Source organism: Pollicipes pollicipes, unplaced genomic scaffold, assembly GCF_011947565.3.
Source record: "Pollicipes pollicipes isolate AB1234 unplaced genomic scaffold, Ppol_2.1 Scaffold_7231;HRSCAF=8579_pilon_pilon_pilon, whole genome shotgun sequence".
NCBI lineage: Eukaryota > Metazoa > Arthropoda > Thecostraca > Pollicipedomorpha > Pollicipedidae > Pollicipes > Pollicipes pollicipes.
In genome coordinates, this window is record NW_023597034.1 from 3,007,206 (window position 1) to 3,028,856 (window position 21,651).

General features: G+C 48.3%; 1 protein-coding gene across 1 annotated transcript in view; it reads left to right on the forward strand.

Annotated features, from left to right (window-relative positions):
• Positions 1-21,651, forward strand: part of LOC119110575 (diuretic hormone receptor) — a 64,139-nt gene that overhangs the window by 30,878 nt on the left and 11,610 nt on the right. Inside the window, exon 8 of the mRNA XM_037234450.1 lies at positions 15,970-16,155. Within this exon, the coding sequence (XP_037090345.1) occupies positions 15,970-16,155 (186 nt within the window). The remainder of the gene's footprint in view (positions 1-15,969; positions 16,156-21,651) is intronic.

The following is a 21,651-nucleotide window of genomic DNA, read 5'->3' on the forward strand; positions in this document are numbered from 1 at the left end:
TTGCTGCGTGATGTATCCAGCGAGCAGCGAGCACCAGATGAGAGACAGCCTATGGTTCTTGAACGCGGGCTATGTCACTGTGGCGATTGCGACGCATCCGAATCGTGTTTGTGCCTATTTACGGTGTAATGAAATGAAAAGACTTCCCATGCCTTGAAACATGCAGCATTTCTTTTACTCTGTCAGTTAAAGCCATCAGTTGATGCATGCAATTTTGGAAGACATTGCCGGTGGCCTGTTGAGATGAGGTAAAAGTATTAAGTCTCTGAAACCTTTTGGTGATATACAGATTGAAGTTTCACCGTCTTCCTTCTCATTTGTAGTTTAGAAGTGGCATGGCAGTGTTTTAAACCTACTTTGGTGCAATATAAATTGCATTGTCCAGGTCTACACGTGGATTACTGCTTGCGTTCCAAACCCCCCTTTGATCTCTTAGCGTTCCAAGCTAATGAAGATAGAGCTTAGTAGAAAAACACCAGTGGATTGTTCTGGACGAGATCGCACGATTGGTGTTACTTGTTATGCTTTTAGATCACTAAATGACCCATTATAACAGTTTAAAAATGGAATTTTCCAGAAAATCGCACTTCTCAGTTTATATCACACCAACGAGACCATGCCTTGCGGCGACACGAAAGGGGAACAAGGCGCGTTCTTTGTTACTTCTGAGCAGAATGGATTACACTTGTTCGTGCTTTTAGCATATACCTACGAGATATGGCCCCGTGAATGTAAGAATGTTGGATCGCTGTGCGCGTTTCGCGGCATCATCCGCTGCCGCTCGCGCGCTCACCGGTTCAGGCCGTAGGTTCGCCGTGCAGTGTTCCTCAAAACTGCTGCTGCTCCGAAACAGCAAAAGCTAGGAACACATTTCTGGTGTAAAACAAGTGAAATGAGTGGCCGAAAGGCTACTAACAATTTAAGCGCGATTGCACGACATGCCGAAGAGGTATCCTCAAAAACTTTTAGGTGGGGTTCCATACCCCCCCCCCCCCACACACACACCCCAATCAATGTGAGCGTCATATCTGCACCAAACCGGCCGGTTACCCATTCCGCATGGGCACCGATGAGTTTACCCAAGGCATGTAGTTCAGTAGCTGAAGGTTGTGCAGACTACGGACGTCATTTTTCCGGAGCATTCGTTATAAAACTAAGAAAGTCGTGCGTTACCCGGCAAAGAGCGTGGCAACGCAAATACGAAGGGATTAGTGGTTTACGAGTCAGCAAAGGAAATAAGCACTTAGCGCAAGATCCGGGCGTTATAGCCGGTTCACAACCACATTGTGGATGCGTGTCCGTTATATCGTAGACCGTGAACGTGTGGGGTCGATATTCCGGTGATCTCGCATACAGGCTCCAGCACTGGCTTGTAGCTCAGCGCCCGCCACCAGGCTGGGTGTGTTTACGCGGTTTCCGGGTACTATTTTAGTATGTCGAAAAGCTGCTTTCTCACTTCTTAAAGACAGCCATGCTCGACAAAATTTAAGGCGGCATGATGTCTTATACTAACACTAAGGAGAGCAGCGGTTTCAAAAAAGGATTTTGTGGGTGGGTGAAGTATTGTCGTATTAGGTGTGCCGCTGCACAGCCCGTCGCCGCGCGCGGCTCTGCGCTCCGTATGGACGGTGCACGGAGAGGAGGGGGGGGGGGGGGGGGGGCGACAGGTCGGGTCGGCCGGCGCCGGTCTCCACGACAAGGGTCAGTTGACCAGAAGCAGCTGCGGCCGGTGTTCGAGGCAGACGATGCTTGTAAAGCACCACATATACTCATTTTTGTCTCCTGTGCTGGGCACAAAATGACCTCAGAAGTCGGCGCGCCCTTAAACACCAATCATCATCATCATTTGCCTCCTGTGTCGTGACTTCGCGCTCTAAACAGTGCTGTTAAAACACGGTGAGAAATCGAGAGCCCTCTGGAACATCTAAGCGTTGCAGACTCGTTGTATTGCAAAATCAGCTACTATCAATCTCGTACTAAGCTCATAGTGGCATAGCGAGCTTCACTGGCCGCGTGGCACGCACGCAGCGCATATTTCCGATGTCAACGGGGTTGCTGAGATGATTGGGCGCACAGTTATATCGACGTTGGACCCGCAAACGAAAGCTTTTACTCGCCACACGGTGCCTGAGAGTCAGTCTTTCCTTGCTAGAAACCATCGACCATCCTCCAACCGTGGGTGGGCTGAGACTCAGCTATCCTTTTCTAGAAACCGTCGGCCATCCTCCAACCGTGGGTGGGCTGAAAACGTACCCGGCGTCAAACAAAGCGCGATGAGCACATGTATTACGATGTTATGCGAATACGTCATGCAATATGTAGATGTGGTCACGAAGGTAGAACTTATCCATGGCTGCACCTAAAGACAAATTGTTCATAAAGGACTTGTTATATATAGCTTAGCTTTCAGAAATTTGTACGCGCAGATAGATGCGTATCAATTTTATGCTTTCCTGAACACCTGTGGTAAAAACGCCCGGACCATACATGACGGGAAGACCTTCCCAATGGTGAATGGGCTGTTCATCATGTGCCCCGATGAGCACGTATGACGAACAGTCGACGAGCAAATGCATTTGGCACTGCGTACATCGCGCAGTATTGCACCTCGTTTTGTGATCTCGATTCTCGGCGTGTTTCTTGCTTTGCTAATTCGCCTCATATTGACAACCTCGTTTAGTGATTGAAATTCCTTGCATTTTTGTCATTTCGAAAGCGTGATGGCCAATAACACACAATGGGGCATCCGCCTGCTCAATCGGCATCATTTGAACGCGGGTTCCCATTTTTTCGCGTGGCAGAGCCGGAATGATCCACATTCCAATCATCTGGTCGGCTTCCCCTGTTACGGGGATCCCCGACGGCAGAGCGGAATCGTCGCCGCTGGGCTGTCGCCGCTTCGCGCCTCATCTGCCGATATGCGCCGCCCCTGTGGGCGGCTGGGGCTGGCTGGGCGCGGCTGGAGCTGATTAGGCGCGCCCCTCGGGGGCCGCTTTGTCAGTCGGCCGCCAGGGCTGCCCTCACCCGACGCCGGCGCGGCTAGCCTTCCACGACACAGACGGCACCGTGACACGTACAAATACTGGACATGTTCCCGTCACGCCTGCGTGCCGCCTGACACACTGCTATCCGCGTGCAGCTGGTTGCGTTGTTGTCCGTACGCGACTGGTCGCGCTACGGTCCGTGTGCAATTAGTCGCGCCGCTCTCCGTGCTCAGCTGGTTGCGCTGTCGTCCGTGCGCAACTGCTCGCGCTGCGGTCCGTGCGCAATTAGTCGCGCTGCTTTCCTTGCGCAGCTGGTGCACGACAGCCGGGCGGGAACACACTGCGGGCCGGCGGCGGTCTCCATGTGCCACGCCTGGCAGGACGTCAGGCATGCCCCTCTACCGGGGGGGGGGGGGGGGGCGACTGTAGACATTAATATGTGATGCTGTTCACGACGTTAACTCCTTGTCCAGGGAAACATCCTGACAAGAATAAACAGCCGAAGCAGGGAAGCGGCAGCTGGTAGCATCAGCACGTGTTCTTCGCCCAATTTTATCGATACCTGCCATACAGTGAGGCATGTATCGACAGAGCTTTCACGTCACACCCGAAACGATCTTGTCGACACTTGCTGTGACGCAGCGGGCCTACGAGGCTTGCTGGTCGTTCAGAATCTCGTCCTCAATGAACAGGCACAGTGCGTCCATTCGCATCGCTCCCTGTATGAGTAATGGTTTTCCGCGAGCTGAGAGAACGTTCTTAGGCAGGGGCGCACCCAGGCCGAGCTGTTTGACAAAGCATGGTGACATCTGTGGCGTGTCACGGGCGAACGTGGTGGGCTGTGCTAATCTGGTGATCTTACGGTGGTTGCCCCTGACGGTCTAGTGATGTCGCGACGGTTGCCGCTGACGGTCTAGTGATCCCCGGCGGTTGCCGCTGACGGTCTAGTGATCCCCGGCGGTTGCCGCTGACGGTCTAGTGATCCCCGGCGGTTGCCGCTGACGGTCTAGTGATTCTCGGCGGTTGCTGCTGACGGTCTAGTGATCCCCGGTGGTTGCCGCTGACGGTCTAGTGATCTCCCGGCGGTTACCGCTGACAGTCTAACGATAATTTATTGATCGATCCGTATCCCAAAAGTAGAAATTATCAGCAGTATTATCTTTCTTTAAAAATTGATGATACCGCCAGCACAAAAATAACTTAATCTTCCGTTATAGGGCATCAAATGCAGCACTTCAGCACACATATGGTTTAACGCCACGCATTTGCTCCCAGTCCTTTTGACCCCCAGCCCACTGAACAAAATGGTACTTAGGTACTTACAGGTGACAGACCGTTGGAGAGAAATGAAGACACTGTGAGGTAAAAGGTGGTATAAAACCAGGAAGCGACGTCAGAGATGAGCTTCAGTCAATAGCCAAGAATGACCTTTTGGTGTAAAAGTAGCGCTTCAGCATGGGAAAAGATATGGCCGGCGGCTTCGTCATTTTACTAATTTCTTAGAGATGAACAAAATTAAGCATGCGTTGCAACACCGATGTGGTATAAGACACCGAAATATCCCTGACGCTACAGTGAGTGGTTGTGCAGCTACCCTGAAAAATGGAGTGGTGGTATTCATTTCTAAGCAAGTGCGCTAAAAAAAAAACTCGGGCTTAAGGTATCGAGGCAGTGCTACAGCTAACACTTTTCTCATGTCGGACTGAGTCAGCTCTTCTACGGGTTTTCAATCACGCCACGAAAACATTTCAGCATATGCACTGAAAATATGAACTTTTGCTGTCCGTTAGTTTGTCATATCCTGACAACGTTTTGGCACCCTACAGTGCTCCGGGCTGGCTCTGAGCTTGATTCTTGAGAGACACATCAGGGCAAATCGTAATTTTCCAGAGACATGCACTGACACATTACCTCCTAATGCTGAAGGTTCATGTTTGATTAAAACAAGCTTTCGTGGCAACATATGAACAACCATCCGCCGCTGCATTGGAGCGGTCGGATTGTCGCGGCCAGGTGCAGATGATGTGCAATAACGGTAACATCATGGCGAACCAAAGTTGTCCTGGCCGCCGGAATTAGTATGTATTTCCTCGAGAGGTAATTGTTGGAAAATAACGGGTCACCTGATGGGTGCTAGCTGCACAAATACAGTAGAGGCGGTCAAAGGAGGTGATGGGGCGGGGGGACCTGGGGAGTATCTGTCCCCAGTGTTTCATTAGTTAGAGCGCCTGCCTCCCGATCCACCCATCAATGACGGGATGGGTTCGAATCGCTTTCGACGCTGCTGTTTGCCCGTGACTGGGACGGCCTGCGGCCGGGGTGCAGCTGCCTTGCTAGGATGACATGACGTCAGGGGGAGGGTGGACCGTGCCGAGCATGGTGGCACGTTCAACTTTCTCCGCAACATTCTGCCATCGAGCCGGAATTTTGTGGTTGGGTATTGAAATTTTTGGATATTGAAATTTGTATTGGGTTAGGACTCATGCAACAACCACGGCTTACAGTTGTAGCTCATCGCAAAAGTCCATCCAAGCTAAATATTCGGACTAATTTTTTCATCTCATGTTTTGTTGAAATCGAAAACTTTTGAATAAAAGATGTCTGAAATTTCAGCTTTGGCAATGTCGAACAGCATTGCATAGGGGCTTTTCCTCTAGTTCATTGCTGGCAGGGGGCTATGTGACCCCAGGTTGGTATAGAAGCTACAGAGGAGAATGTGTCAAGTCACAGTGGCGACTCCAGGTACCCATATACGGAGAAGAACGATAGTCGCTACGATTCATACGCATGTCAACGCCACACTAAACATAAACCTCCCATGTAGGTGAGCACTTTCGACCGACCGCAAACTTCGGAACTGTCCAGCGACTTAGTAAACACACCGGTCTGAGACAAAACTGCGATACACCGTCAAACTGCTGTCATGTTTGCCACTGGCTTACTGGCTTGGTTATGTCAAAGTCTGAAGCCGAATGTGCACCCTGGTAAGGTGCAGCCCTGGTAAATAACAGACATTTGGAGCAGCTATAATTACTCGAGCTCAGGGCTCCGCCGTGTTAATTCTTAAAATATATATTTATATGATGTAGTTGTATAAAGATGAAAATAGATTTGATTTATATGCAGTGATAGTATCAAGTATACTAAAAAGGATACTAAAAATATTTCAGACTTATGTTACCAATGGTCATGCGACTTTGTGACCAGATTAAGAGTTGTAGAATGCGTGGTATGTACCGCCTCTCCGTATCATTTTTGCTGTAGGGCATCAGCTGGGGAGTGGGAAAAAGTGCCACCAACCCGTACGCGCTGGCCAATGTCGCGATTTAATCCTATATGATGCCTGTGTATGCCGTGTATGTGTGTGCAGCTTTGTTGCTCAGGAATAACTGCATATTCCAAGGCACATATTCTATTATATTTACAAACATCGTCAGTTCGGAGCACAGGCGATCCCTTTCCTTATACGTGGTTGAATACACATGTATTCATTTATATATATATATATATATATATATATATATATATATATATACATATATATACGTATATATACATATATATATATATACATATATGTATATATATATATATATATACACATGTTTATCATGTACTCCTGAACTTTTGCCCAGGCAGAATTTAGCCGTATGGATACATTTTGCCTTTAACCTATAATTTTCCAATCGGCTGGTGGGGTGAGGGTTCCACAACACGTATTTATAATGTTTGCACAATATTTCTGACATCATCAAGATTAATAGTTTGGCTAAGTTTGCAGCTCTGTCATTTTAAATTTACCCAGGAGTTAAACCCGTCTAAAATGACAAACGGGTAGGTAATGGCAGATGAGCAGAACTGATTAGACACGGGTGACGGACGGACTAAGGCACCACAGGTGGCTGGTGAATTGGGTAATTAAATCTGTCTGTGAACACTCCAAAACACATTGTCTGCGACGTCAGCCTGGCGTCGGGCTGACCGTCGTCGGCCGCACCTCGCTATCGTGTGCCGGTGGCGCTGCCCAGCTGACCCTGTGCTCCAATCGTTGGTGATTAATGACGTTGTCGAGGCGGATCAGTGGCCACCTGTCCGGGCGAGGCGGGGCCGGGATTTGGACAGGTGTCAAGTGACGCCCCGTGGTGGCGTCATTTGACACCTGTCAAGTGACGCCACCAACGGCCGCCGCCGCCGAGGTATGGCTCCGTGGGGAGAACGTCACCTTTTGTGATGAAACTGAGCTGTACACGCACGGATCTAGACCAGACGCGACCGGAGCGAGCTTGAGAGGCACGTCTGCGGATTTGTGCTCACATGCTCACGAGTTCCATGTGTAGAAAGCATACTTTAAACAACTTTGTTTGTAATTTGTGCTCAAGGGCGTGGTGGTCCATGGCGAACATTGCGGCACGCGAGACGTCCGCCTCGAAATTCAGCGGTTAATCTAAAATCTCCCGATCGATGGTGGGGTGAGAACTCCACAGCACGTACTGTTAAGCTTAAAACCTGAGTCTAGAAATCCATCAAATCATAATGTTCAGACTATTTTGAAATAAAAACAGCTCTAGTATTGCAGCCGAAACGGCGACTTTCGTGGACATTTCTATCAGCCTCCTTAGTCATTGCTGTGAGGAGAAAGTAATGATTTGCTGGTGATAATTTGCGCTGGCTTGAAGCCACACGATTTCGCGAGGGGGCTTTGTACCAAACATTTTTGTAATAAATCTTTAACAGTCCGTCACACCGTATCTCCATCAATAAGGTCACCGCAAGTTGTTAGCGCATTTGCGAACAACATATTCACAAAGATAAGATAGTAGTAATAGCCCTATCGCTCAGAGAACGATGAGAGGAATGGAGATGTAGATGCGTTGATATTATTTTTTCAGTCGCTTCCCAAAGGTGGCGATTCCCAGTAGACGGCAGCGAGCCCTAGCCTAAGCCAATTACGTGAGTGGCTGGGGATCCCTGATGGACTTCTCGATAACGGTGAACGGGCTGACTCCTGGTAAATACGGCTAGTACAACTGTCTTAAAGGGGTAACTTATTCTTTCATTATCATTGTTGTATATTATTGTAATTATATCCATCCAATCCAACCAATCAAACATAATCATTGTAATCCGAAGGAATCCCCATGCACTAAGTTTCTGGTGAATAAAATAAACTTATTTCTGCCGCCGGGATCGACAAGCCTTAGCAGAGAATTGCGAGAATTGCGAATTGGTTTGGGGTTGTCAAGTATCTGTTCTGTGATTATCTGTCAGCCACCGTAATTACGTTGGCGGCCATGCTTGGGGCGACGAAGTGCTTTTTACTGTCATGACCAGGTCTTTTAGGATGAAGCTTGAGTAGATTGACAGTGAGAGTAATTGGACATATACTGCCAACAATGTCTACTTTACATACTTGTTGGTCTTTGTCCGCATTTTGTCTCTTAATGATACCTATTGTGAAGAAAAGTCCCGTTTTTACAGTCACCTCAAAAGGTGGCAATTCCCCGTAGGCGGCAGCATGCCCGAGCCAGAGCTAATTGCGTGGGTGGTTGAGAATCCTTGACGGTTTTCTTGCTGACGGTGAGCGAGCTGGCTCCTGGTGACACTTATCTGGACGAGCGTTGACCTTCGGTTTTGCGTTTTGGGCACTGATGGTGCTGTGGTTAAGCTGCGCGTCTGGAAAACCAGAGCTACGGGATACGATTCACCGCGGTGCCCGCCCTTCTTGCCAGGGTGACAAACAGGCGACGCTGTATAGCCTCAGAAGCTGAGTGCGTCGCAAAGCCGCGGTGACGTATTCGCGTAGGATGCCCATCCCTTAAAAAAACAGTGGACAATGCTAGTTGTCGCTCATGGCATCCCGCGTTTACGTCTATGCCTGGTGGCGTCCGACTCCGGCGGCAGCGGGTGCGTTAGCAGCCCCATCAGTGACAGCTCTAACTCCCCTCTGATGGCGCCTGTGGTTGCCCAGTGGCGGCCGATGTTGACGTCCGTGCGCTGTTGATGTTCGCGGTCGGCAGCGCGGCCGCGGTCGGCGGAGCGCATAGCCTGCCGTCCCCACGCGCTAACGCACAACAATAGCCACGGCTGCCCGGATCATTCACAGGGAGTGCGACGCGCTGATAGCGGCCATTCGGGAGATTGTTGCCGCCAGTGGGGGTGGGGGAGGGGGGACGGCGCGGCACCCGCCGGGACGAGCCTCTCTCTCGGGACTCCGCGAGCTGGTCATCTCATTTCGCCGGCTGTCAGCCGGGATGAGACGGAGCGGGCCGAAGCGGGCCGATATCGGCGTCAGATTTGCCACCGCACGGAAGTGTCAGAGTTGCCGCCATCCCGTCATCAATTCCGGCGCGATCGGCGCCATGGCAGGCGGTATATCACACACAGGGTGGAGATGTATATGTAACCATCTGATCGCAGGAGGCGGTAACTGCGCAGCAAATCTCGCTGAGTGGTGGGTGCCAGAGCAAATGAACGTGCCGCTGATGAATGACCTGCATGAATGAAACACGTTCAGGTTTAGATGCTTCTGGCCTCCCTTCTGATTTATGCTGTTGTTGAATTCGGTCATAGTTTTGTATCGCAGGTCAATAGGCGGGTTTCCAAAAGTTGTTAAGTATGTCAAACGAAAACAACAAATATTTATGGGCTGCCAGATATTCATGTCATGTAAATCTCTCATTTTTTCGCAACAGTATTAACTATGGAGACAAATTATAGAATTGGCCACCGTGCCAAAAAGGCACTTTCGACTGCTTATCATTTTTCTTTACAATGGTATTGCACTTAAGTACACTTTGAAAGTTTCGTTCTCCAGATTGGACAAACCGTTCCGAAAAAACGGCATGAGAATTGATTTTTGCTGACATCGCTGCGATGTCAGTTCGAAAGCATTCGACATGTGGAATGTACTGTCTCGCGATGCGATGAATTTACAGAATCAGAATCAGATCATGGAATATACGATACATTCGATACAACTAGGTGCATAAAGGATATTTAGACACGTGACTTCTGACAGATTTGCAAATGGAACAGAAAATGCTATAATAGACGGTACGACTGTGCTTTTGTCCCACGATCATTTTCCACCGCAGAGCTGGTCGATGGCGTATCTAGATAGATATTTTCAAAAGCCCCAGAAAACATTTCAGGGGACAGTGAAAAAAAACATATTTTGTATCGCTGTGTGCCTAAACAGGTCATCTGCTTACCTCATACCATATATTTCGTGTGTGGATGAACCACGCGTATTTAACTCGTGAATGTGCCTTTTCGGCCACTTCTTTGTTGTATTACTGTCGGGATATGCTGATGTGTTACCGATGCAAACTGAGTGCAGAATCCCCTGCAGGTTAAGCAGTTGTCAGCTGTTGTGGACTAGAGGTGCCGCACTTCAGCCGGCAGGCCCACAAAGCGCGGGTGGAAAGAGCTGAAAAGTGGTAACTCTAGTCAGCGACAGCCGACGACCACAGAATCCGACAAAAGCTCTGAGTCGTCAGCTTTTTCAACTAGAGGTGCGCGTTTGAGCTCCTTTTGCGTGCGCTTTGCGAGCTTGCGAACTTACAAGTGACACCTCTAGTCCGCAGAAACTGACGACTGCAGTATCTACAGCGGTTTCTGCAGGTAGCTCCCATAATGTAAACGGGTCTTCAGGCGGCGAGGCGGCGAGGATTTTCAAAGTCCAAAAAAGTGACAACTCGACTGGGTGGCCACCTCTTCATGAACAAATGGTTCCGTTTATCTTGCTTGAGAAATGTTGGCATGGCCACTACTACACTCGCCACACCGCATTATTTGCCAATGTAATATACATTCCAGAGGTGGGTGTGCGGCTGGATATCTCATATATCAGTTGTCTATTCCCGCAGGCTGAAAGAAGAATTTAATGAAAATAATGTGGCTGAACTAGCCGAATGGCCCCAAAATTCGTACTATACCATTTCGGAAAATCGAGCAATGTAACTCAGCACAACTTACGAAACACAGGGCAACAGTTGGCCCATGTAGCAGGCGTGTGATAAAACCACGTCTTTAACGAGAAGTGCCTGCGGTATTCTGATCGCGCTTAGGGCATTGACTTCGGCTGATTATTTACTGTATCTATGGCAGTGTGTGCCCAACACCATGCTTCCGCGAACTCCCAAGGCTGGAGGCTTAGCGCTCCCTGCCCCAAGGCCCATCATTGTGCACTGCTGTGTTACAGCCATTAGGTACCCGATGACTTTGTCTCATCTTTCGTCACATCATAAGGCTTTAGTTTCTTTCATGGAAGAGGCCTCAGACAAAATCTCGTTACCAAGAATGGTGTAACGCGAGAGGTGCAATACAATGCATAACGAAACGTATTGAGTTAATTAGAAAACAGACGGATTCAGTTAAAAATATCGGCGTGTTGCACCCGTTCTTTTCAATGCTTTCGTGAACACAGTCACCGGCGCGCTGCCTTTCTACATTTCCTGGGCTGAGTCGCATTCTCTGTCGATGCGCTGTTGCTGCAGTTGGTGCCGCCGCTCCCCCCGAAACTTCCGAGGATGGACGGAAAAGTCGAAACCCTGTCAGACCGAACCCGAGAGACCTAATGGTGCTTATGACGCGAAATAAGCTTTTGACGATGCAAACCTCACTTAGGCATTACATTCGCTGAAGACCGGGTCTTGCCTTGGCCTGTAATATGGTGGATATGAGCCCCTCCCACATTAATGCGCGCCGTGCTGCAGTCTGTATCGTCACGACCGAAGGCAGAGCGCAAGAGTGTTCTACTGGTGTGCATTTGTTGGGGCTGAAACTGTGTCATCGATAGCATCTGCCTGCCCTGGGATCAGTGTTCTACTGGTGTGCGTCTGTTGGGGCTGAAACTAACTGTGTCATCGATATCATCTGCCTGTCCTGGGATCCTTCTGGGAAACCTTAACGGCATCACATTTTCCTTGGGGGCGGGAGGGGGGGGGGGGGGTTGAGGAAGAGGCGCAGACTACATCCTTTTCACGTTTTTATTTTGTCAACTAGCTGGTTTAGTGCCCCATTTTGTTATGAAAACTAAAATATATCCAGTCAGATCGCCTATTGGTTTCAAGTGTTAGCCCTTGTTTTAAAGCAAGACTGCCTTCAACAGTGTTGACATTTTTTTTTTAAATTTGCCATCGACATCTGCCTTAGTTTGCACGCATGAGCACAAATCCATGAAGAAATAGCATGTACGGCGGTTGCAGTAAGGTGATAAGAGCAATTTTCGTACGGACGATGAGGCAAAAAACTCCAGTCGCAGTCCATAAAATTGCCATTCAGTGGACTTCCACACTGCTCTAGGGTTATGTGAAACGGGGATGGGCAGTGTCCCAAAATCTCCTTTCTGACTGGCAGCCTTTGGGGAGAGGAGGGGAGGGGGGGGGCGTTCATTGAGTCCTCTGATAGCGCATAGCTGCTCTCGGTGCGTACTTGTGCCCACGGTATTTTGCGTTACACCTCCACTTCACATATGTAAAATATTTTACCTGAAATAGAGTGCCGAACTGTTTATCAAAAGGCTGTTGGTGCTGAAGATTCTGGTAGATGAGATGTTCCCGTCCTTTCCATTCCGAAATTTTCGAGCCAAGGAGGGGAAAATCCCCTGTCTGTCTAAGCCTACCAGCCCACATGTGGATCTCGCCTGGAGGTACATTCGCTGTATATCGAGTATTGGCTTGATTCGGGATATGCTGGGTATAAGCCGCTCATACACCGGAAATTACCGCACGGAAGTAATAATACCACTTATGGCGCATCACGGCAGGGAACAAGAGCCATCATGGATGCGACCGCATTAGGTACTATTAATTGCACCCGACACAAATAGCCTCCAGCTTAATGATCTTTAGAACAAGGAAGGCAAAGCCAACGTAGAATGACGGAGACATTGCTGTAACGGGAGGCTTTGTCACACTGCGCCGAAATCGTCAGGCGTACGTTGATCACGTGCGGAATCGAGAGGAAGGTCGCCAGTAGCGCACTTTTTCAAACAAATTCATCGTTCAGCTGACGACGCGCATGAGCGCACAGCGCGGTTTAGCGGGCGTGCTGACAGGGTTTGGTGCTGCCACGCCTCGAGTTGCTGGCCGTCACGGACGACCCGCCACGGCTGATGAGCTGCCGCTCCGGTGAGGGTGCCGCTGTGGACCGCCCGGTCGATGGGGAATTTGGGTATCATCATTGCTGTTTTTGAGGTCTCGTCATCAACTATCTGGCAAATAATTTTACCTTTGACATCGACTTTATCCGGTAGAACGGAAAGGTTTTTTACCACTGGTTGAGAACCAAGATCTTCAGCGCGGGGAGCATTGCACCTCCTCCCCACGCCCCATCTTCAATGTTAACTGACACGCGTCCCGTTGGGCGGTTGACTACGACGCGCTCGAGTGAGGTGGGGGGTGAGAACCAGTTTAAGTCCATGAGAGAGCTAGATAATCAAACTCACAGGGTAAGTAGGGCACTATGTGAACTTCTTTTGGTCAGATTTTGAAATCCCTAGGTTGTGACCCTTAAGTCGCATACGGTCAAAGTCAAACTCCAGATTGTTATCTTAAGTGCCCTCAGACCTCAAGCAACCAGCTTAAACCCAGGTACCTCTTATAGGCAAAATGCCACTGTTGTTCTTATCAGGTCGGTGACCGTATTTAATCGTTTAAAGGTAAAAGTGACCCAAATACTTCAATATTTTGTTAGTTCTGATTTATTTTATTTTGGTTAAGTTTTTGATATCTTCAATATTTGAATTCACAGGTGAAGCAAAGTGCCATGCTATGCGACATACTTCTCAAATCAAAAGGTTTAGCGTGCTCATTTTTAAGTCACTTTTGATCATCATGAAGTGGTTACACGAGACGTTTTGATTTCCTTGTAATCCAGGAATCCAAAATGAGCGTCAAAAGGTATCTCGTATCTTAAGTTTTTTCAGTGAGAAAGCGGTTTGGTTTGGCCTTGACCTGGTACCTTCACACCTGGTCAAGTGTCAATGGAATAAGTCGCAATCCTGATTTCAGCTGTCTCATTGTCTAACAAACCATTTCGAAGTTGCATGACTTCGTTTATTGCTTTTTTGACGGAGTATCTTATAGTCATATTAAGCTATATCCCTAGAAATTGCCTTCGCTGGCAGGCGTGGTCTTATTTTGACCCGCCATGGTTCAGTGACCTTGCGAGATCAATATAAATGCATATACCAAAAGATTGGCTGTTCAAATGCCCTCAGTTACACAAAGTCTGGCGCGTTATACCGCGCCGTTCGAAACTAAGTTTGGAAGAAGCTGGCGTCAAGTGGACCCCCACTCGAGAGCGTATTACGTTCGGAGCGCACCTCAAGCGCAGTCCTCTCAGGCCTGTCTGGGCGCACATTCTTCTGTCCCGCATGAAACATTTTGCCGAGTCATTTCTCGACATATCGAGAGAAGCCGTTATCAGTTACATGTTCTTGAGTCATGCTCTTTTATCCTGCTCGTAATTAAGCCAAGCTTTCTGCAACCTACCTACCCCAAGCCTGTTGTCCATGGCACATCAGCAGCCAGCAGTGGTACTGGAGACTTGCTTTGGTCGCACGCTTTAATCGTTTTCTTACAAGCCGGAGACATGCGCTTATTTACGGAAGTGACTATTCGGATGGAAATATTTGCATGAACACTGAAGCAGACTATAATATACGATGAATCTACCTGCATACCACAGGCGCGTGCGTTAAACAATATGGGATATGTGATAATAATGGTCTTAAGTCATACAGCGTGCAGCATCAACGTACGCCAGTTTATACAACAAACCATGTCACATAAATCTTCCAGGACTGTGAGATAACTCTTTACGTTCTCCTTGTGAGAGCAGCAAGTGGCTGTAAAAATCCACTGTGCGACCAGCATTCAACATGCTGAAATAGACTCAGCTCAGCTAGCATACAGCTGAAGGCTGCTCACCATAAGCTGTTCACCGTGGAGCAATGCTCTGTAAGGGGGCAGGGCACGAGTGGAGCGACCCAGAACTCTGAGAGGGCACGAGTGGAGCGACCCAGAACTCTGAGAGCGTACGAGTGGAGCGACCCAGAACTCTGATAGGGCCCGAGTGGAGCGACCCAGAACTCTGAGAGGGTACGAGTGGAGCGACCCAGAACTCTGAGACCATAGGCGACGAGCAAGTCGGCAGCATTCGGCTTTTCGTGGAAGACATTATGTGAAAGCATGAGGCCATAATGGGCGGGTATGGCCTTGATTGAGCTTCATGTTTAAATGAGCTTGGAGAGACCTCATTAAACGGGTTTCGGATGCATATATTAACCGGGCATGGGATGCATACATATATGCATGCCTGCACAAATATTTATTGCGACCACAGCGTGGGAGTTTGAGACCAACAGGAAGGTCCTCGTTTATTAGCGTCGCACAGAACATACAAACACATGCATGTACATACACAATGCATATGTAGGACTCCTGTCGCGAATTACGGCTCCTGTAGGTCAGCGTCCTTTTGAAAGCTGAGACTGAGCTTGCCCGGAGTATAACAAATGCTCGCGTTCGGCAAAGTGCACTTGATTCACGTGAGAGATTTGGCTTGAGCATTACCGAGGGTCGGGCTGGTGAGTACGCTGTGAGTTACCGTGGAGAGGGTCTTCTTCGCGGCGCCATTATAGCGTTTCCTGGTTATTTTATTCGTTTATTTTATTTGTTAGGAACTGAATTTGGGGGTATGGCCCTAGACTGTACGATGCAATGGGCGAACCATTGTATGGCAGCACTGAAGGGGCGGTTCACATTGTCACGAGTCTTCGAAGTGACATATTGATGACACCCTCACTCAGGTATTGATCACCAAGCTACGCTCCACCAACTCGGCGGAGACGCAGCAGTCTTCGAAGTGACATGTTGATGACACCCTCACTCAGGTATTGATCACCAAGCTACGCTCCACCAACTCGGCGGAGACGCAGCAGTCTTCGAAGTGACATGTTGATGACACCCTCACTCAGGTATTGATCACCAAGCTACGCTCCACCAACTCGGCGGAGACGCAGCAGTACAAGAAGGCGACCAAGGCGCTGCTGGTGCTGCTGCCACTTCTCGGCCTCACATACATTCTGGTTTTCGTCTCGCCCGGCGGCGGGGTGGTGGCGGACGTGTTCGCCTATCTGCAGCCCATACTTATCAGCACGCAGGTGAGTTCATCCACCAGCCCCACGCATTACTTTGTCCGATACCTTCATCGTGTTTACCCATCGCGTGAGTCTATTTCCGATGCCTGCTCCCGCAATCATAGACTTGCCTCCACACAGACACACATTTGGGTTCAGCCAGCGTACGCCCAGAGCAGGAGTCGTCATTTTATCAGACGGAGAAACATATGGGCCCTGAGGGAACCCTTGCCCCGAGACCCCATCGGCTCGCAATAATTTCCTTACGATGTGAATCTGGGATGCGGAGATTCAATTATTCCATCTTGAGTGCATTCCACGATTCGCGCACGGCTTCCCAGCGACTCGACCCTAGCATTTCAATGTCGATAATTTGAGTTGAAATCTTTAGGAAATGCATTTGAGCCGTCAGTGAATTGGTCAAGTGATAGCGTACCTCGTTTATTTTGCCATAAATAAATGAATGGAAGGTGCTTCGCGGAGATGTCATCTAACCTGACCGTTTTGTGTATGTGTGACTGAGGCTGGAAACATCCACACGCGTATGGAGCAGCCTATCAACGCGTATGCAAACATTGACTGTGACCAGAAACGAGAAACTTACTACACGCAATGTGATGTGAATACGTCACTCACTGTTACCACCTGTGCAGACCTCACTGTTTTTATGCTACCGTGACCTGATCCCACCCCAAGGAAGGCTTGCCTCAAAATGCACGAAATTCACTCAAGAGTTAGAACTTCTGAGCTTGTAGGTTCGCAAAATGCAGTTAAAAAGTCCGCAGGATGTTCCACAGGCATTGCTGGCGGAGTGGTGGGTTTTGGGAGGATTTCAGAAGCCAAAATTCGTAAACGTTTTTACTTTCAGATTCAAATCAATTATAAAGTTTGTCCTTGAACTGCGCGAGATGACTTTATTCCGATGAACATAGTGATTCCACTAACACAACCTTATATTATGTAACCTAAAAATACATTTGTTAGTTAGCCAAACATTATCGATAGTTCCATCAACATGGAGTAATAAGCCTACGTATGAATGAAAAAAATATTAATTGTAAATATAAATGAAAATATTTGTTTAACACGTGCAATGAACATTGATGTGTTCCACTGCAAACCCAGGGACATAATGAGTGACGTAAAAATCTGAAGTGTGGCAGAGTAGAAGCCAAACACAAGGTGATGGAAACTGCTTGCCTCGGACGGTAGTATGAACCAGACCTATGCCATGATGTGGCACATACTGAGGTGCAGACTCAGGTTCCGATACAAGGAAATGGCTACTTAAAGCCGCATGAAAACAGAAGGTTTTAGCAATCCTCGCCATGTTCCCTGTCCAGCGCATCCTTTTTAGCACCAGGGTTCGAAAACGTAGGTACAAAGTTGTCGACTGAATCTCTAAATAATCTTTATATTTATATGCCTTATAGCATCATACCCTGAAAAGCCTGAAAATCTTCAACCAGCTCAGATTGTTTAGAATGAAGAAATACGCTGCCGGCATGTCCTCGGCATAGATGCAGGCACGCCGTTGTCGCCTCTTTCACTTCTGAGTTTCACGTGCCATTTTCGTAGGGGTTTCGTCGTTACCATACTAGATTCCTTTCTCCCTGCGCCGTTCCGCGGCATACTTATGCTACTTATTACGGTTACAAAGCTGTCGCCGTGGTCATGCCTGCTAATTAGCATCGGTGTCGTAACCGTTCCCAATGGTGTGTGCTGTTCAAAACCACTGGGGATCATTTGCCTTCGTAGCGACTCGCGCAAAGAAAATGCGAATAAATGTTTGTTGAAATGGATGCATTTCCTACGTGGAAGTCGTTGGGCACTTTTGTGACACTTGCGAATTAATAAGGTTATGAGGGAAACAACAAACTGCGGTTCGTAGGTGATGCCGGTTGTTATCTCACGCATCAGACACGTATGACCATTTTTCGCCGCAAGACTGATTGATCACTTGCTTAGGTAGGCACCTACTTAATATTTTAGGAGAAATCTCAGGGAATGATGATCATCGACATCTTGAAGCATAACAATGTGTCCCTACGAAACTTGAGATTGGGTTGCCTCACAAAATATATACCCACTGTGGATCAAAATGCATGTTTCTGTCGCTGCAAGATATTGTTTTATTTCGTACCCTATGTTTCTCGTGCGGATGAGCCATGCATGTTTTACCTGATGAGCCCACATTTCTGTCTACTCCCATTTCATTTCTATTGAAGACATGCTAATAATCAAGCATTGGCTTGTGCCTTTGATGATAACCTGGGTTTTCAGAAGTTGATAGGATTTCTCAAGACGGTCTTACAGGACAGGATGCATTTGCAAATTTGATATGCGGGGCGGGTTATGTTTTTTGGGACCTCAAAGAGTGGCAACGCTATAATGTACAGAAAATCTCGGAAATATCTTCGGCACTTCCGTGGCTTTGACGGGAAATAGCTCTGGGAACGTTTTTCTTCGGAGAGCGCGGGTTATACAACCTTGACCTGTGCAGCGACCTGCGATCAAGTCGCATTTGGATGAATGAAGGTCACATGGCGTCAATACCTGAAGGTGGCAGCAGGGTAGCGCGCGTGACCGCTGTTTCACGCGGCAAAGTCATGTCCAGATGTTCGCAGTGACTTTGGATAACAATACCATGACAAGTCGGGTTAAGTGTTGGAAATCCACAAGTAATGTTGCTAAACATCTAGTTCATAGATTCTTCAATCTCTTCAGCTATTATGTGCACTGCATAATGCTTTTCATCTCATCTCCTCCATCTGCACCTAATATCTTAAAGTTCAATGGAAAAATACTTGCGCCAGCATAATATCCTAATATCCAAACTATGTCACTCCGCTACAGCGTTTCAACGCAGCTCAACGCAGCTCTGTCTTTCACTGCACAGCTACGGCCATATGGCAATATAAATATCGCACGCTTTTGTCTTCCACAGTAATGTGGAAATCATGACGTGTGTTGTAACGCGTTCATGTGCATATTTATATGCACAACTGTCTGTCGGATCGCTATGATTGCATATATATATATATATATATATATATATATATATATATATATATATATATGGAGTGAAACGTGGCTTGAGTTGGTTTAGCTCGTCGTGACAGCTCATTACCAGGAATATGGTCCACTGAATTGGCGTAAAAGTCGCTGATGAAGTGCAGAAGTATTACCCGTTTTTCCTGTTTGCCGTAGCACGCGGAAGGCGCTGGCTGTCGAGAGCTGCTTCCCTACGATGGGGAGGTCAATAAACCGCATAAAGCCACACGCTTGCCAGACTTAGGATGCCATTGGGTTGCTAGATAATAACACACACACGCTATTTTAGAACGCTTGATCGAAACTTCCACTAGACGGGTAATCGCCGGCACTTTTGTGGATGGGGCGCTTGGGCACGCTGATTGGTTATGTAGCTTTCAGCCAAAAGCGACAGGGAAATGGGCTGTTTGATACAATGATCTGACAAAATGAGGCATTAGTGATCCCCAATGTAATCGCATTTGTCAGTTGCAGAGCCCCCAGGCAATTATATAAGTTTTATAGCCAAGCGCCTGCCCAATGATCAGGGTCGTCAACGGCTGACCTCTGCCACCACAGTGGTCCATGGGGTAGATGCTGGCCTCAGATCATCGTCACTGGATACGTGTCACGGAATGGGCGGATTGGTTGGCCCGGCCGGTAGGGGAGGGTCAGCTGGAAAGTGGTGCGAGCGGGCCAGCCCGTGTGGGCGGTCCGAAATGAGACATTGTGCTGCACGAACGTTGTCCGTTAACACGAGCAGGCCAGCCTGTGTGGGCGGCCCGAAACGAGACATTGCGTGGCACGAAGTCTGCCTGTCTGCAACTCTGTATTCATACGGGACCGGCTACGAAATTATCAGGTGTCAGCGGATGTATAGGTGGCAAGTTGAGCGCGCTCTGCACACTTTGCTTCGTATGCACTCCCAGTGCACGGCTAACCTCGTAAACATTTCGGTACACGTTTCGCCATCAACTGTGAGGACGGCTGGTCGAAAGCGGCGCATCTCAATCGGGCCAGTGCACGTGGGTTTCCTTAGCGCGTCCCTGGACACCAGCGGGGTCCGTTCCCCAAACACACTCCACCATCTGTCTGCGTCCCCGCCTGTCAGCTGACATTGACCCTTGTCCACCTGGGCAGTCAGAGGGAATGCTTCACTCGTACATGGGGTTTTGAACTGAGATGGATTTAGATTACAGATCATTTTAAGGCCTTTGCATACATTCTCCAAGGTTTCGTTTGCGTACCTCACGCATATAGCCATGGCTGTCCGCCACCTGCTCCTTGCAGGCGTCATCTGTCCACCTACCCGACCGTTTGCTACGTTGGACACTTCTACACTCGTCCAACCTTTTTATCTATCTTGTTAGGCTACGAAACCAGAAAAAAACTCGTCCGGTTTGAGGAGGTTTCAACCATTTTTAGTTTGTTGCAATGTTCGGGCGCGTCATTCTAAACAAATTGCTTTGGGATTGACAGGCTCGGCTTGGGACCTCGCCTGTGTCCTCAGCTTTGATTTTATTACTGCACACGAGATCGAAATATTAACATGAAAATGCGCATTTATAAACAGCATGAAAATCCTAAAATGTAAATGACAAGTGGGATTGGACCGCGAAAGACCGGGGAATAACATGAAAAAGCGGATCTGCATTTCAAGCTTCATTGGTGTAGCTCATTGTTAGAAGTTGTTTCGTTGGATATGCGGCTTGGTACATAGGTTACCGACTTTCTGTGAAACGGTCTCGTTACCGCACTAAACAGAAAACATGTATATTTTCGGCGAGACGCATCAGAATGTAGAATATGTGTATAATGTATAATGTAAAAATTTCGAATATATATATATAGATAGATAGATAGATAGATAGATAGATAGATAGATATATAGATATAGATGTATCTTGCGAATTATCCAGGAAGGCGACCCAAATTTTGCAAGGTTATGCTTCAGCGTGTGTGGCGGACCCGCACGTCACGAGCCGTGGCATGAACGATGCCATTTTTTATAGCTAGAAAACCAGACTGTATTTTATTGCACGCTGTTCGTGGCATGGGTCTCAGATACCTTGATAAAAATAATCTATGCATCCTCCCCAGAGATTTTGAGGGACACCCGTCCTTTAGCAGACTGCGGCATGCGCGCACTGCAGCACACACACACACACACACGCATACACTGACACTGCAAGCATATACACATGCGCACACTACCACCGCAAGCATACATTGTCCCCGCAAGCATACAGACATACATACACTGCCAACAGCTAGAGGCTTCGTCCTCCCGGCTGGTAACCGCCGGCCCATTTGTCGGAGCTGCCCCACGCAGCTGATGTCTCAGGTTTCTCTGAGCCCTTACAATCCGGACTGCTGCCGACTCTGGACTGTCTCTGGACTCCGGCTGTTTTGACCATGGGCAGCGACCACGATCAGGCAGCATGAGTGTCTTAGATTGACAGGTAGAAAATCTGGATTGGAAACATG